At 55.7% G+C, this 15,817-nt stretch overlaps 2 protein-coding genes across 2 annotated transcripts; both read left to right on the plus strand.

Moving 5' to 3' along the window:
• The first annotated feature begins 2,899 nt into the window (after positions 1-2,899).
• RPS14 (ribosomal protein S14) lies at positions 2,900-6,155 on the plus strand. Its single transcript, XM_082063799.1, has 5 exons — positions 2,900-3,055; positions 4,091-4,241; positions 4,550-4,711; positions 5,203-5,279; positions 6,047-6,155. Exons 2-5 carry the CDS (start codon positions 4,093-4,095, stop codon positions 6,112-6,114), a joined length of 456 nt encoding a protein of 151 aa, XP_081919925.1. The 5' UTR covers positions 2,900-3,055; positions 4,091-4,092; the 3' UTR covers positions 6,115-6,155.
• Positions 6,156-11,385: 5,230 nt separating this feature from the next.
• Positions 11,386-15,800, plus strand: CD74 (CD74 molecule). Its single transcript, XM_082063304.1, has 9 exons — positions 11,386-11,543; positions 13,028-13,203; positions 13,314-13,405; positions 13,502-13,555; positions 13,790-13,885; positions 14,123-14,213; positions 14,630-14,818; positions 15,166-15,252; positions 15,418-15,800. The coding sequence occupies exons 1-8, from the start codon at positions 11,473-11,475 to the stop codon at positions 15,231-15,233; spliced, it is 837 nt and encodes a 278-aa protein (XP_081919430.1). The 5' UTR covers positions 11,386-11,472; the 3' UTR covers positions 15,234-15,252; positions 15,418-15,800.
• Positions 15,801-15,817: the final 17 nt, after the last annotated feature.

Raw genomic sequence — 15,817 nt, forward strand, 5'->3', positions numbered from 1 at the left:
TTTGCAAACTCAGCCTGAAGATGTATCTGCACCAGGAACGGCTCTCTGAGGCCATGCAAACCTCCGTCAGAGCTTTAGCAGAGGAGATTCATGCACAAATCATCAAGTAAAAAGCCAGCAATGAGTAATCAAAGGCACGCACCAAAATCCGAGGACAATCTGCACAATCTGCAATCTCCAGCGGTAAACTTTTCCACTGCATAATTACTTCTGAGGAAAAGGAATTTGTTGAATGCTTGGTCTGGCATTTGCTAATGCTTTTCTTTTTTTTGTAATAAGAATGACCTCCCTGGAAACAGAAGGCTGCTCAGAAAGGCATTGGTATTTATAAATACCAGCTCTGCCATTTTACATGAATATCAGGTTGCTTTTTTTCCCCCTATCTTCTGTTTGCAAACACAAAGGAAAACAGTTCCTCTCCTGCACGCTTTAACTTACAGGCTCTTCTTCAGCACATCTGTCAGAAAGAAGTTCAGCGGCTTTCCTCCGCATTGTCTCCAATTTATTAATCAACACTTCCAGCTCCCTACTGAGTTACAGCCAAATTATGGTCCCCTTGAAGTCCATGGCAGCACTTCCACCGACTTCATTAGGACCAGAAACTGGCTCTTGAAGTCTCTGCCAATTCCTTAAGTGCTTTAACTTCAGCATTGGAGATTTCTTTTTAAATTTTCTTGTGCTCGTTTCTGACACATCATTTTACATGTGTGCATGCACAAACTGCCTTTCTGAAACTAAAAATGGCCTTAAAAGTGAATGGAAAAGCTTTTTTTTTTTTTTTTTTTAAACCTGTGAATGGCTGCATTTGGAGCCCTGAATTTCTTTTTGGTGGGGTTATTAGAGGAAAGATGCCATTTCAAGGGGCTGGGAGCTGTTATGCCCCAGCCCTGCATGCAGACCCTGCTCCATACCAGAGTTCAGGAGAATTTTTGCCTCTTCCAGCTCTCGTCTCTGTTTCAAGGCCACCAGTAAGGCCGCTGGACTGGTGGCTCGTGGGAATGAGACACGGCCACGGAAACAGTGCCATGGGAGCTGGGGCTTTCACAGGTCAGGTCAGTTGCTCCCACTGACCCCACTCAGCCAGGACCGGTCCACAGCAGGGCCAAAGCCCGGGCGGGAGGAAAGGTTGAGAGCAACGTTTCCATTTGCCTTGGCTCTCGGGCTCCCTTTTTGTTTAGTCACTGGCTGAGTTATGAAATCCGCCTGCAGCGTCACTGTGTCTGTGGGTTTCCCATGGGCTGGAGAGGCTATTACCGAGGAGCAGCTGGAATGTTAATTACCCATTAAGGAACTAAATCTGGGGGATTTCTCAAAGCAAACACAAATCATCTCTAGCACTGACCCCACCGTGGCCTGGGCATCCTTCCTGGCCAGGCTGAGGTTGCAATCCCTGCAGCTCCTGCGTGGTGTCTCCCTTCTTGCTCACCCCAGCCTGGGAAGATCCTCAGCAGCTATGACAGCCCAGTCAGGGCTGGCGTTTGAGCCCCGGGAGCATTTTGCAGGGCAGGAATTTCCCTTGCAGTCACGCCAGGAGTGGTGAGAAGCAAAGAGAGGGACTTAATCCTGGAGAGTGGAAAAAGCCTCATCCTGCACAGAGCCTGGAGGGACTGGGAGCAGCCTGGCTCCCAGCTGCTCTGGGGCTGAGGGCAGCACTGGATTTTGAACTGCTGGTTGGTTTTTTTTGTTTGTTTGTTTTAGAAGCTCATCTGATTATTTCAGCCTGTTACCCCATACATGGAAGCTTGCCCATTTCCTTGCCTCTGGCTTGCAGCTTTTCCAGAACATCTGTAGGCTGGTGCAAGCCTCATGGAGCCTCCATGTGGACAAACCCGCCCTGCCTGGCTCAGGCTGCCTGTGCACCCTTCGCTGTCCCCACAGCTCCTTCTCAGACAGGTCACTTGCACACAGCACACATGGCCTGACACAGGCTGACCTCTGGAGTGCTCGCCTGCTGCCAGCCCCGTCCTTCCCCTCTTTCTGCGAATCGGGACACGGCTGGTGTCATTGGAGCCCCCAGCTGGAATTACAGCAGTCCCAACGATGTATATTTTAAAAGCTCCTCTGTCAATATTTAAACAGGAAGATCCCTGACGCAGCGGCAAACTGCTAACGAAGAGAGGAGTGAGTGAGGCTGGCCGGTGGGGTCAAGACCGGCGTTCTGGCGGCGCCGTGAGCACAGAGCTCTCTCTCCTGGGGAAGCAGCACAGCACAGGTGGTGCAGGGAGCCGGACGGACCAAACCTTTTCTCCCTGCTGGCAACCGAGAGATTTGCAGCCTGGAGGGCCTGCTGTGATAGCACAAGGGGTGATGATTTTGCACTGAAAGAGGGGAGATTCAGGCCAGACATGGGGAACACATTTTTTACACTGAGGGTGCTGAGAGCCTGGCTCAGGTTGCCCAGAGAGGTGGTGGATGAATCATCCCTGGAGACATCCCGGGCCAGGCTGGATGGGGCTCTGAGCAACCTGATCTGGGTGAAGATGTCCCTGCTCATGGCAGGGCTCCGACTGGATGAGCTGTGAATGTCCCTTCCAAACCATTCCATGATTCTGTGAGCCCAATGGCCTGTGCCCAGCCCAGCTCTAGCTGAGCCTGGGCAGCACCGACCGCAGCTGCATGGCCAGGAGGCAGCGGGCTGTGTGATGGCATTACACCGATTTTTCTTCAGTTGTTTATAAACCGTCTCGGGCCCGACTTTCCAGAGCCGTCCTGGCGCGTCCCGGCCAGGCGCACCGCTGCCCAACGGCGCCCGCCGCCATCTTGGGAAGGGACCCGGGATGGAGCGGGCGGCCGCGCCATCTTGGGGAGGTCGGCCCTGGGTGCCCTCGGGAACGCTCTTCACGGTTTAACGGCGGCGGCCGGCGCGGCAGGATCGAGACCAGGGTGGGGATCACGATCAGGATCGGGGAAGAGTCCTGCGCCTGCGGTCGGCGAAACGCCGCTGCCCCGGCGGCACTCGGCCGCCTCCCGCTCACTTCCGGGTGAGCGGCGGTGACTTCCGCCCCCTGACGCCGCCACTTCCTTTCCAGCGGCGGCCGCCGGAGCAGACGCGCAGGTGAGTGTGGGGCTGCGACGCATCCGCCGCCATCCGCCCGCCCGCGCCTCCCCGCGGCCTCCCCATCCGCCCCCCGCTTCATCGGGCCCGGGACTCCGCGGAGCAGCGGGCCCGGCGCAGGGGAGGCGCGTCCGGCGGAGCGGGGCGTTAGGCCGCGGGCGAGCCGGGAGCCGGCGTAGCTGGGTGCCCGGGGGATGGATCGGCGCTCCCGGTTAGGGGTGGAGGGCGGCTGGCCCTGGCGGCGTGGGGGAGTCGGGAGGCTGGGCCGTGGCTCTGTGCTCGGCCGAGGCTGCGGGGCTGGTGGCGTGAGCCGGACCCTCAGCGGCCAGGGCTGCGGTTTCAAGTAATCGTTAAAGAGCAGCGGGTGCGTGGTTCTGAGGTTAAGATTGGAGCCCCAGCGCTCACGGCTCGGCCCTTGCTTCGGTTGTCGTGTAGGTGTCCCTCGGCTTTGTGGACCCCAGCTGGGGACAATAACATCCACCAAACGTTGGCTGACTGTGCCGGGAAGGGGCTGGGCTTTGTGGAGTGACCGTGTTGGGCCTTGGTTGGTCGGTGTGTGGAGACAGAACCATCATGCTGAGGCCTGTGGATAAAACTTGGGTTGATAGCCCTAATTAAGCCGTTAGACGTTTCTGTTGTGCAAAGCGCCAGTTGTAGCTGGTGTTTGGCAGGAGGGGGCAATAGGGAACCATCTCCCCGCGCTCCGGTGTTTCTGGTTATAGAGGAAAGGGGCTTCGGTGTGCTTGGCTGTGCCTGAGCTGACATGAAGCACAGCTTGGCTTCTGCTGCAAAGTGCAGCTGGAACCCCCATTGAACAGTTAGTTGGTGGTGGCCTGTCTGCCCGGGTGCGGCAAAGCTGGCAGCATTGGGGTTTTTTAGGAAGTCCAGTTGTACCCCAGAACTACTGTTTGCGTTTTATTGTTGATAACTCATGTTGCTTGGTAGAAGGTTGCAGTAGCAGGAAGGTTCATAAACTCCTGTAAGTGAATGTTGGGAAATTCACCATTGCTCATACTTCTGTTTCTTTTTGTTCAGAAATGGCACCTCGTAAGGGCAAGGAGAAGAAGGAAGAACAGGTCATCAGCTTGGGACCTCAGGTTGCTGAAGGAGAAAATGTGTTTGGCGTCTGCCACATCTTCGCTTCCTTCAATGATACTTTTGTCCACGTGACTGATCTCTCTGGCAAGTGAGTACTGAAAGCCAGTCACCTCCCTGCGGTACCCGGCTTTTGGAAACAGAAATTACATTTGGCCAAAGGTTCTACCACACTCCTTGAGCTTCTGTTGAGCTGCGAGCTGAGATGGTATGTGTCCCTGAACACAGACCAGATGGCTTGGTGTGTTCCTCTGTGATGAATATTGTGTCCAAGGTACCAGTTGGCAGCTTATTGATCCAGTAACATTTAAAGTAACAGGTTCTGTGTGTACCCAGGAGCTGGTTGGTGGGGAGGAAAGAGGGAGGATGTTGTTTTCTGAATATTTTCCTGTGTTGTAGGGAAACCATCTGCCGTGTGACTGGTGGCATGAAGGTGAAGGCTGACCGAGACGAGTCTTCTCCCTACGCGGCGATGCTGGCAGCCCAGGACGTTGCACAGAGGTGCAAGGAACTGGGCATCACTGCCCTGCACATCAAGCTGCGTGCCACTGGTGGCAACAGGTACGTTGGGCTGGACCCTGGCATTCCCGGAGGATCTGCCTGGTCTCAGAACCTGGCTAGGTGGCACCACATCCCTTCTTTGTGCTGCCTCAGTTGGGAAGGTGGATGCACCCTGGGAATTTGACACTAGATTGGACGTGAAGGGTGTCTGTCTCATGTGGCGAGTGGCTGATGTGCTCATCTCTCGCTGAGCATCTGGAACCCATTTGGAATGGACGTCTTCAGTTGGCTGGAGCTGTGCTGTGCTCTGATTTATCTGGTAGTGGGTGGGGAGGTGCTGTCACATTTGGAGATTATCTTGGCGTGAGAGTGAAGTGCATGTCTGGTGGCTGTTGGTGTGGGAATGGTTTGGGTCTGGGGATGGGAAGAAGGCAAGTTCTGCTCTCAGGATGTTTTGTGGTGGGGAAACTGTGATTTTTAACATTGTCAGTTGTTTGTGAACTGTGTCCACTTTCTGAATCATTAAAGGGCTTATGGGTTCTCTCCTGCAGGACCAAGACCCCTGGACCTGGGGCCCAGTCAGCCCTGAGAGCTCTGGCCCGATCTGGAATGAAGATCGGCCGCATTGGTGAGTGATGGAGAAAGCGATTGCTGGATGCGTGTGTCACGGTATCAGTGCAGAGCCTTGCTACCTCAAAAAGTAGTTTTGAGGGATTGTTTAGTAAAAGGAGCTTTATAGGCATATGTGCCCCTTATTATGACTTCACTTGGGATGTTCTTGGTCTGTGTCAGGTGCTGCTGTAGGTGAAATTTAATTTAAGCAGGTTCGTAAATGGAGGATTCACCAGGAGGTGGCGTGAGCTGACTGTAGAAACCAAGGGTCTGGCTGCACCACAAAGCCCAGCTGCACAGCGGGGCGCTGATGCTCCTTTTACGTAACAGTGTTTGTGCCGAAGCTATTCTGTCACTCAGAAATGTTGTGTTTGCCTTGGTTTGAGCCTGTGACTGAGTAATAATGCATTTCCTCCAACTGCATGAGGGCTAGTCCCAAACTTTGTAGAGGAGTCACGAGAAGCGTCAGCATTGGCACTCTGGAAGTTACACCAAGCGCCCTCTATTTCTTTGGAAACGCTGCAGATGCTTGGTTTAAGTGAAGTGGGGATTTTTGCTTCTGGAGTGTTAAAAGCTGTGGGCATCCAGCCCTTGATGTATTCATGAATATCTTCGCTCCACAGAGCATTTGTTGTGCCTGAGCCTGGCTCCTGTGCTGGCTGATGGCAGGGTGCAGCTGGGGGATGTTGGGCTGACAGCTGAGGCAGGGTGGTCATGCCAGCTTGCTTTCTTGGGATACCTCTGGAAGGTAACGGTGTGTTTTGCGTTTTCTTTTCCCCACAGAGGATGTCACCCCCATACCCTCTGACAGCACTCGCAGAAAGGGTGGTCGCCGTGGACGTCGTCTGTAAACAATGCTGCACCTTTGGTTATTAAAGCTCTTTTAAACCTCTTCTCAGCCATGTGTTTTCTTACTGGGGTACACTCAGGAGCTGAGTGGCTTCAATTTAATTACGTACGTGAATGGCTTATCCTCTAAAGCCGGGCTTCTGGTTTGGGTTGTTAGTACTGCTGCGGCTGAGGTGCTTTTGGACATACACTGAGACAGCTGCTAAAAGCACTGGAACTACAGCTCCCTTAGCCGCTCTGTTTATATATTTATATTTCTAGAGGTATTTAAGCAAAATGACTCCTAACTTAGTCTCGCACGGCTACCTGCACTGATGTTTGCCCTCCACAAGATGTGCTGCTGCCAATGTTCTCTTCCCAGCTCTCCAGGCTTTGAAATCACCCCTGTTCCTGTTGCTTCCTTGGCTGCAGCAGGATTTTTAGACCCAGAGATTTTGTGGGTTTACGCTACTTGATTACAGTTTAAGATATGTGGGGTTTATGTGCTCATGGTGTCAAGGTGCTTTTTGCCTGTGGTTAAAATAGCTGTGGCTTCTACAGCTCGAGAGAGAAAATTATCAAAATTCCTCCTGTGAAATGGTGACGTCAGCCACGATACACACAGTGCCTGGTTCGTCGTGGGTCTGTCTTGTGTGTCCTGTGCTCCCCCAGCCCTGCGGTCAGTAGTTTGTTGTAGAGACGGCTACAAACTCATCACGTTGTGCCTCTTGCAGTCACCTACTGGTCAGTGGGACTCCTGGCACCGAGTGAGGGAGCTCATCTGGAGCTGGTAACATGTTTGTCCAGAAACTTGTGGTCAAGTTTAAAGTGATGGTTATTTATCAGAACTGGTTAAAAACCAGGATTCTTAGTACAGTTATATGGCAAATATGAATAGTCTGATACACGAAGTGTGACCTATAAAGTTGAGCTGGGCCGTGTTCTAATGTGCTGGGCTCTTGGACAAGGTCTGCCTGCAGGTCCTGAGGCTGGAGAGCCTCACAGATTTTGTGTGGGCTGCTCCCCACGCTTTTGTATCGTCAAATGTTTCACGGGGGATTCCTTCACCCACTCCCGAGCCTCCTTCCCCTCACGGGAAAGACGCTTTGGCCAACTGGAAGTGTTCTGCTCCTAACACTCTGTTCTGGTGAAGTTACTTGGTCTGGGCTGGACCCCGGGCACGTTGCTCCTGTCGGGTTTGGTGCTCGGTTGTTGAGCCATTTCTTGCGTGGTAAAAGGGGACGAGTTTCACTGTGGAGGAAGGGTCCATGTTTCAGATGAAGCCCAGGGTGCTTCTTAGTCTTCATAGCGAAAACTTGGATGCTTGTGGTTTCAAAGTGAGTCACGATCTCTTGGAGGTGTCCCTGCTGTGGAAAAGAAAGTTGGGCTTGTGAGCAGGCAAACTGCTGCTGGGTTTTCTGCAAACTGTTACTTAATACATGACTTCCTTTTTCTGTGGAAAAAAAAAATCTCTGCCTGGACAGATGTTCCTAAGCCAGCATTTCCCTTGGCACGGACAGAGTGTTTTATTTGTAATTTTATATAGGGCCATGGAAAACTTTATAGAAATAAACTTGCCTTACTGTCCTAGAAGTATACTATTTGCTGTTCAAATCACTGTTTTCCTGTCCTTGAAGTGCTTTTTGAACTCTGTGTGGAGAAGGTGCTGCAAACATGAAACCAGTAGTAGCTCAGCCAACGTGGAGCTGAACTGAGAGGGGAAGAGGGCAGAGGTGCGTGGGGAGAGGGAAGCAAAGGTGTGGTGTCTTACTAACAGCTTTAGTTTTGCTTTCTTAAATACTCGTATGCAGTGAAGCCTGTTGCTGTTCTGGTGGATGTTACTCTGTCCCAGGTTACAATGCGGCTGCTTCACAGGGTACACTTGTGGAAAGCTCTATAGGAACATAACATCCGAGGCAGGGCCTTTGGAGTGGTACAAACTCAATAGACGTATTTTGTCTCTTTGGTGCAGTTTGTGATGTTTTCTGCTCAGTTCCATCTCCCTTCTGCTGCCCACTGAGGCTGGAAACTGGCAGAGCACAACCACCCCCGGTGGTGACGTCGTTTTTTGGAGCAGGTTGTTGAAGCACAAGCTGAGACCTTCGTGTCTAACCCGAGACAGGAGGAACCCAGACCTCCCCTGCTTGGCGTATCCTCCCCCGCGAGGTTTTCTGGGGCTCACACAGGTGGCAGGAGCTCTTCCCAGTGCAGGAAGGGACATTTGCTTTGCTGGGCTTTAATCTTCGGAAGCAGGAGCTCTGCTGGGAGTGCAGGGCTGTTCTAAGCCCAGCCCCTGCCACTCACTGCCCTCGCTATGCTGTGCCCTCGGCAGGGTGTTCCTGGGCTCACTACACCGTGGCAAAAATTACTTTTATTTCTTAGCTGATCGGATGTCTTTGAAACAGCTTCCTGCGTCAGTTTGAACCCCCCCAGGGGAGAAATGGTGAATGAGGAAGAGAAACCAGAGAGCCAGGCGGGAGCTGTGTGGAGCTGGCTGTCCAGCGCTTGTCTCTGGGCTGTCTGGAGAGAAAGACTCTCCTGGGTGAGCTAGTGGATGGTTTCATGGCTCTTGCCTGTTCCTGCCCCTACTCAGCTGGCTTGTCTTGTGTGATTCGGTGAGGAGCCACGTCACCTGCAAACCCCCCTGCATCCGGGTGATGGCTCCCCAGCTCCATGTGGGGGGACATATGTGGCTGCCCACCCTGCGTCTCCCCGGCTGGGCTGCTCATCCCACCGAGAGCACGGGGCTGCAGCACATCCCCAGCTTGCAAAGTCCCTGTAGGTGGGTCTGTGTTCGCTGCTGAGCCCCGCGGCTGGGCCCTTCCCCTCTGGTTTGCCCAAAACTGATCCTGTGCTGACGAGGGTGAGAAATGTGGGGTTTTCACCCAACATCAGGCTGTGCAGGGGCTGCGGGCTGCGAGATGGAGGCTCGTTTGGTAACAAATGGCTTCACGTGAATGCCCGTGGGGTTATTTCTGCCTCCCAGATGGAATAATTGCTCTGCTGGCTTGGGACAAGGCGCTGGAAGACTGAGCAGGTCTGAGCTGAGCCCTGAGAATGCTCCTTGCTCCAGATGGCTGCTTTTCCCCCCGAAAGGCAGCTGGTTCTCCACCCTCCTGTAATGATACTTGTCAAATTTTTCATGAACAGCATAAAATGTGAACAAATATGAAGCCCTGGGGGTGACAAGGTGGTGAGGAGCCTGTGTTGTGCCTGGGTGCCAGTCCCAGGCTATGGAAGAAAGAGAGGGGGATGAGGCAGGCTGAAAACTGCTCTGTATCTTCCCAGGAAAGTCAATTTACAGATTTAAAACACTTTATATGCCACATCCCCGCGCAGATAGGTATAGCGGGAGGGGAATAGAAGCACTGCATCAGTTAATGGAAATGTCTGTGTGCAGAGCGAGGACTGGTTTGGTGCTGACAGTCCCCAGCTGGGCTGGGGGCTCAGCCTGCCCATGGGGGGATGTGGGGGTCTCTCCCACCCCCCAGTTTATCGCCCGTGTTTGTGGTTTGCAGAGTTGGGCTCAGCTCCATGAAATCGCTGCGGGTTTTCTGGCTGAGTTCCTGCTGAGACTTTCCTTAGTTCCCCTTAGAGCTGGGGCCGGTCATAGAACGCGCCTGGAGCGTGAGGGCATGCGGCCCCAGCGAGGCTGTGAGAAAGACCCGTGTCCCCCCAGACCCCCTGTGCTTGCTGTGGGCTGAGAGTGAGGGGAGAGCCAAAAAAATTATAGAAGGGGTTTATATGCACTTTTTCTTTTTTTTTTTTTTTTTTTTTTTTTAATTCCTTTCTCTTTTTTAAACACCTTGGGTGATTTCTAAATGCAACATCACCTCAAAAGTAGCAGATAAATTGTCTTCAAAATAACCTCCAGGGAGGAATGCAGGTGGGAGCAGGAGCTAGGAGTGCAGGGGCCCGAGGTGAGGCTGATGGGCACAATTGGGCAGGGGGTCCCTGCACCCCTGGGTGTCCCTGGGACTTCCGCAGCTGGTTCATATGAGCCTGGGGATGGGAGTGGGCTCTGAGCACCAAAATCTGCACAGGGGCTGCGATATCCCACCTGGGAAGCCAAAGAATCATCCCACCACCTCCTGCTTCTCCTCCAGAAACAGCATCTGCCAGGAGGCCCTGGCACACTCCTTGGGAATGCTTTAGGATATTCCGTACCCTGGAAGGTTCTGGGACTGACAGGGAGAAAGTATGGAGCTGCTGGAGAAACCCTCTCCAATCTCTGGCCCTTGGGCTGCGCGTGGGGAGGTTTGCCTGGTAACTAGTGACGCCCGAGCAAATTGCTTTTAATTTCATGCTTGGAGTTTCACTTTTGGCTGGACCCTGCCCGCTGGCATGCTGGGTCCTGAGGCTGGAGCTGGCTCAGTGCTGGGCACGGTGTGCCCGGCAAGGCCAAGCCCCACGGCACAGCGCTGGCATCGGGGACGTGTTACCCCCGGGCAGCGCCAGATCCTTGTATGAAATCACCTAAAATCAGCATTATGGGGATGGGTGGCTGCTCTCACCCATGGAGCCCTAGCGGGACTGTGGAGTGGGCTGGAGAGCCAGCTGCCCCACTCCCACTGGTGCTTTGGGGTCACCCACCTTGGGGGGCTGCTCATCCCCTCTCAGGTTTTGGGGTTCAGACCTCCAGTGCCACTGCAGGCAGGGCAAGGGGGTGCCACAAGACAGAGAGGGGCTTGAAAACACTCGATGGTCCTTTAATCGTTACTCCCTCAGCCTGAGAGGTGCTGGCCAAGCACCTCCATCTGGGAGGGTCCAAAATGCCCCTTGAGGGAGAGTTTGGGTCAAAATGCAGCTTTTCCCAGGCAGCGAAGGTGAGTGAGGAGGGGTGTACCCTGACAGCATGTCCCCATGGAGGGTCCTGCTCAGCCTTTGGTGAGGGGAGCCTTCCCCATGGCATCCCACCTTCTGCATCCCGCCTTTGCATCTCAGCTCCGCATCCCACCACCTTTCTCATGCCCACCTCCCCTGTCCCACCTTCACATCCCACTTCTCACCTCCTGTACCCCATATCCCAGCTCCTGTACCCCACATCCCACCTCCTGCCCTCCCCCAGGGGTGCCAGAGTCCCCAGACCCATGGAACCGGGTGACACCAGGCTGGGAGTCACGACCTGCCCGTGGCAGTGGGGTGGGGAGCGATGTCCCACGAACTGGCCACAGCGCTCACGGCCGGATTCAGCATTATTTCTGGATCAGAGACCTGCCGAGCAGAGGTCTGCCCGGCAACGGGTGATGTGGGTGCCGTCAGCCAATGGGACTTTTTTTTTTACCCCCCCCGGGGTGGCGGGGCAGGGTGGCTCCGCGGGGGTATTTCCAGCAGTGGCACTCGGGGTGCTCATTGCTCATCGAGGTGCCGACAGCGGAGCCATGGCCGAGGAGCAGCGGGACCTCATGTCCGACCGCGGCAGCGGTGTGCTCAGTCTTGGGGACAACCAGAGGTGCTGGGGACATGGGGTGTATGGCAGGGGGTGTGGTGAGGGCGAAGCGGGTACGATGGGGACATGCGTCAGGGGGGACATTGCATGGCCGTGGGTTGGAAGGGACTACAGTTGGGCTAAGGGGGCACAGAGCGGGTATGGGGCAGAAGGTGTGGGTAGTCACACTGTGGCTATGGGACACTGTGCAGCCAAGGAGGCCGTGGGGTGCCTGTGGGGCAGGCAAGGAGTGGCTGTGAGATGGATGGGGCGATGGAGTGGCTGTGAGGCCAAGGGGGGTCGTAGTATATCTGTGGGGCGGATGGGGGCATGCTGTGGCTGTGGGGTGGACAAGTTCATGGGGTAGCTATGGCGCAGATGTGGGCATGGCACGTTTGTGGGGCAGAGGCAGGTTCAAGTCATGGCTATGGGGCAGGCAGGGTCACGCAGTGGCTATGGGGTGGTGGGGGGCACAGTGTGGCTGTGGGGCAGAGGCACATTCAAGTCATGGCTATGGGGCAGGCAGGGTCAACGCAGTGGCTATGGGGTTGTGGGGGGCACAGTGTGGCTATGGGGCAGGAAGGCTGATGACGTGGCTATGAGGCAGGGGGGGCACAGCGTAGACCCAGGACCCATCCGGATTTGTGGGGCTACCCCCCCCATCCCAGCCACCCCCCTGTCCCAACCACTCCCCATCTCCCAACTTGAGGGCGTCCCACTCTAGCCAATCAGAAGCCCGGGAGCTCTGACAGCATCAGTCACTAGGCAGACAGCCCGGCAGCGCGTCCCGCTCCGGACTTCGCCTGCAGCAGCGGCAGCACCCATGGGTGCCCCCACCTGCTCGGGCAGTAGAGGCTGATGGTGGCTCCTTGGGGCACCCCTGCACCCCACCAGCGCCCCGTTCCCCTCGGCGGGGAAGGATCTGGCCTGGGGAGGCCTCGGCAGCGCAGTGGGCGGCTGCCTGGCACTTGGCTTTGCCTTCGCTTGGCACCTGAGTGCGATGGCAGCACCGTGACACCCACCTGCCTGGCCTGCCTGCGTGCTGCCCGCAGCCTCGGGGTGCCCCACACCTTTGCTTTTTGCACAAATTTTAAAAAATTAAGTGCAATATGGCATCCCATCACATATGTCCTCTGCTCTGTGGGACTGGTAAGGCTTCAGGTGGCTTCGTCACCCAGAGTGATGCTGTGCCCCCAATTCCCCTTGCAGTGTCCTGCCTGCAGACCCTGTGTGCCCACACGCTCCTCCGGTACCATCCTGTGTCTGCCCCCACTCGCCCCCGCAGTGGGTTTCGGTTCCTCCATGTGCGGAGGAATGTCCTTCACGCTGAGATTTCACTTCTGCACGCTGTGACAGGGGAATTTGCATTTGTCTGGCTGCAACCCCCTGGGAGGGGGGTGCTTGGGGCAGCGCGGGACAGTGTTGTGGGCTGCAGGAGGGGTTTCTGGGGGGGCAGTGGTGGCAGAATATGAGGCCATGTTCTGCAGCTCCCTCTCCATGTCCTGCAGGTCTGCATGGGGCCGCAAAGCTGCCCTCTCCACACTCTCCATCCTGGTGGCCCTGCTGATTGCTGGCCAGGCTGTCACCGTCTACTTCGTCTACCAGCAGAATGGGCAGATCAGCAAACTGACCAAGACCTCCCAGACCCTGCAGCTGGAGGCACTGCAGAGGAAGCTGCCTGCAAGTCAGTAGCCCCGTGAGCACCAGCATGGTGGGGGGGTGGCCAGGGAGAGGGGATGGGACCCCCCTGGACCACCCAGCCGGGCCCCCCTCACACTGCTCCTTCCTCGGCAGGTGCCAAGCCGGCCAACAAGATGAAGATGGCCATGGTGAACACACCCCTGGCCATGAGGGTCCTGCCTCTCGCCCCCTCTGCAGAGATCATGGTAAGAGATGCCCACCGCCACTTGGCACTGGCTGCTGCCCACAGGGCTCGCTGCCAGCCCTCGTGCTCACACTGCCTCTTTGTCTTTTCTCTTGAGGACATGTCACCCCCTAGCAACAGAACCGAGGACCAAGTGAAGCACCTGCTGTTGGTAAGGTCCCCAGCTCCCCCACCAACCGCATAGCTGCCCCCTCTGCTGTAGGAGGGACCCTCTCCTTCCGGCTTCAAGCTGTCTCTTGTCTGGGTCTGGGGTCTCTTGGGGTGCTCTGAGCTGGTGGGAGCTCCTGGCCTCCTGCAATGTCCATCTGGCTGAAATAAGCAGATCTTCACTGCCCCTACAGTTCATTTTTCTTTGCCCTGTCTCACTGTGGTGGTCGCTCTGCAGCAAGGAGACCCCAGGAAGATGTTCCCGGATCTGAAGGCCAGCCTGATGGACAACATGAAGACCCTGAAGAACACCATGACTGATGTGGACTGGAAGGTCAGTGCTCACTGCCAACCTTCCCTGTCCCTTCCAGGAGCACCCCTGCTTTGGGGAGGGACTGGGGTGACCCCACCTGGAAAAGCAAAGTCCTGCTTGAGCCAGGCTTGGGTTACTCCCACCCCAAGGGAGGTGGTGCTGCTCACTACCTTCCCTGGTCCAGGCTGGAGCTCGGAGCATGGTTCCCCCATGGTGTACCCCCTGTCCCCTTAAACATGCTGGTTCCCCTCACTGCAGGCCTTTGAATCCTGGATGCACAAGTGGTTGCTGTTTGAAATGGCCAAGAACCCCAAGCCAGAGGATCCTAAGACGATCCCAGCAGAGAAAGGTATCAGGGATGGGGGGGCTGCTGAGCTGGGGAGGGCTGGGACTGACCCTTTGGGGACAACCACCCCCCAGGAGATGCCAGCATGGGCCATCCCAGAGGCAACCGGCCCCTCTGTCCCCTGGCCAGTCATGGACCTCTTGGTTCCTTGGGGACCCTCCAGGTGGCCTTTAGGACATCACAGAGCCCCTGGCCGTGGGGTATTCAGGATGAGCAAATGTCTGAAAAGGTGGAGCACTACACCAAATCCTCAGTCCCTGGGTAACCCAGGAGCTTCGGAGATGTCACCGCGGTGGGGCTTGTTCGCCTCTTACATTAAATTTAACTGCTTCTGGATAAAAAGCTCCCACCGAGGCCGCTGGGCTGCAGAAGGGCCCGGGGGGGCTCACCGTGTCTCCCCTTTGTTTTTATTGCCCTAGTGCAAACTAAATGCCAGGCGGAGGCCAATTTTGGGGGTGTCCATCCGGGTCGCTTCCGACCCCAGTGCGATGAGAGCGGCGACTACCTGCCAAAGCAGTGCAATGCCAGCACGGGCTACTGCTGGTGCTCCTACAAAAATGGCACCAGGATTGAGGGCACTGCCACTCGGGAAAAACTGGACTGCCCTGGTAGGTCACCAGGGAGGGGAAGGAAAGGAATTAGCAGCGTTTGTGGATGCTGTGACCCATTTTGCATGTGTTTAGGGAGGAGAGGGTGTCCAAGCTGTAGAGCATCCCTCAACCATGTGTCAGCATGTGAGGGATGGAGGGGACCCTAAAAACCCCAGGCACAGCCCTCCTGGGTTAGCGGCAGCAATGGCAGGGCTGTGCAGTCAAAGTTTTCTATGAGCCCCCCCGTCCCCAAACCTGTGGCTCAGGGGGTGGGTGCAGGCTCTCCCCCACTGCCTTCAGAGGGGTGGTGGTGATGGGGCAGCCCTGGAGGGTCCAGCACCCATATTCTGTCCCCCCTCCTACAGATACCACCACGACCACTGTCGCTACCACCACTGTGGAGCCAGGGATGGCCTCTGGGGTGGACATGTAGAAGCTGGGTCTGGAGAAAGGTGAGAGGCCAAGTGGGACTGGGGGAGGCACAGGTCCAGCCCCAGGAGCCAGGGCAGCACTGCTGGGGGGAGGAGGGTTGTGATGGAGACAGAGCAAAAGCAGCCTGGGCTTTGTGGGGGCTTGCAGCCACCTTCCTGACCACCTCCTCTCCTTCCCCAAAACAGGCGAGTAGAAGAGGACGCCAGCAGATGCCTGTCCCCTCTTCAGCATCCCAGCTCCCATGTTTGTTTTTTCCTCTACTTCATTTCTGCTCTTACATTGCTTTCCTGAGACGATTAACAGCAGGCACCCCTGCGTGTTCCTGCCCCTTCAGGCATTGGTTGCGACCCCTCCCCTGCTGCAGGGCTGAGCTGCCGCCAGGATCAGTGCTAGAGATGGAGTGTTCCCTTGGAGTGGGGGTAAAGCAGGCTGGAAAATGACTTCAGCAATGTCAGAGCCATAAATCCTGGTGCCTTTTGCTCAGTGGCAGAGCTCACCCCTGCTGAAGAATGAGCCACTAATGCTTTCTTACACTGAACAAACATTAAAAGCAGCAAAACAACCTCCACCAGCTTCTTAACTGAC

The sequence above is a fragment of the Streptopelia decaocto genome, assembly GCF_964273445.1.
Source record: "Streptopelia decaocto genome assembly, chromosome: 12".
Classification (NCBI taxonomy): Eukaryota; Metazoa; Chordata; class Aves; order Columbiformes; family Columbidae; genus Streptopelia; species Streptopelia decaocto.

What these genes read in the sequence shown, in the direction of transcription:
- RPS14 (XM_082063799.1), top strand. Translation starts at nt 4,093, where the DNA reads ATGGCACCTCGTAAGGGCAAGGAGAAGAAGGAAGAACAGGTCATCAGC. An exon ending in GTGACTGATCTCTCTGGCAA is followed by an intron (nt 4,242 to 4,549) that starts GTGAGTACTGAA and finishes CCTGTGTTGTAG; the next exon opens with GGAAACCATCTGCCGTGTGA. An exon ending in CGTGCCACTGGTGGCAACAG is followed by an intron (nt 4,712 to 5,202) that starts GTACGTTGGGCT and finishes TCTCTCCTGCAG; the next exon opens with GACCAAGACCCCTGGACCTG.
- CD74 (XM_082063304.1), top strand. Translation starts at nt 11,473, where the DNA reads ATGGCCGAGGAGCAGCGGGACCTCATGTCCGACCGCGGCAGCGGTGTG. An exon ending in AAGTGAAGCACCTGCTGTTG is followed by an intron (nt 13,556 to 13,789) that starts GTAAGGTCCCCA and finishes GTCGCTCTGCAG; the next exon opens with CAAGGAGACCCCAGGAAGAT. An exon ending in TGACTGATGTGGACTGGAAG is followed by an intron (nt 13,886 to 14,122) that starts GTCAGTGCTCAC and finishes CCCTCACTGCAG; the next exon opens with GCCTTTGAATCCTGGATGCA.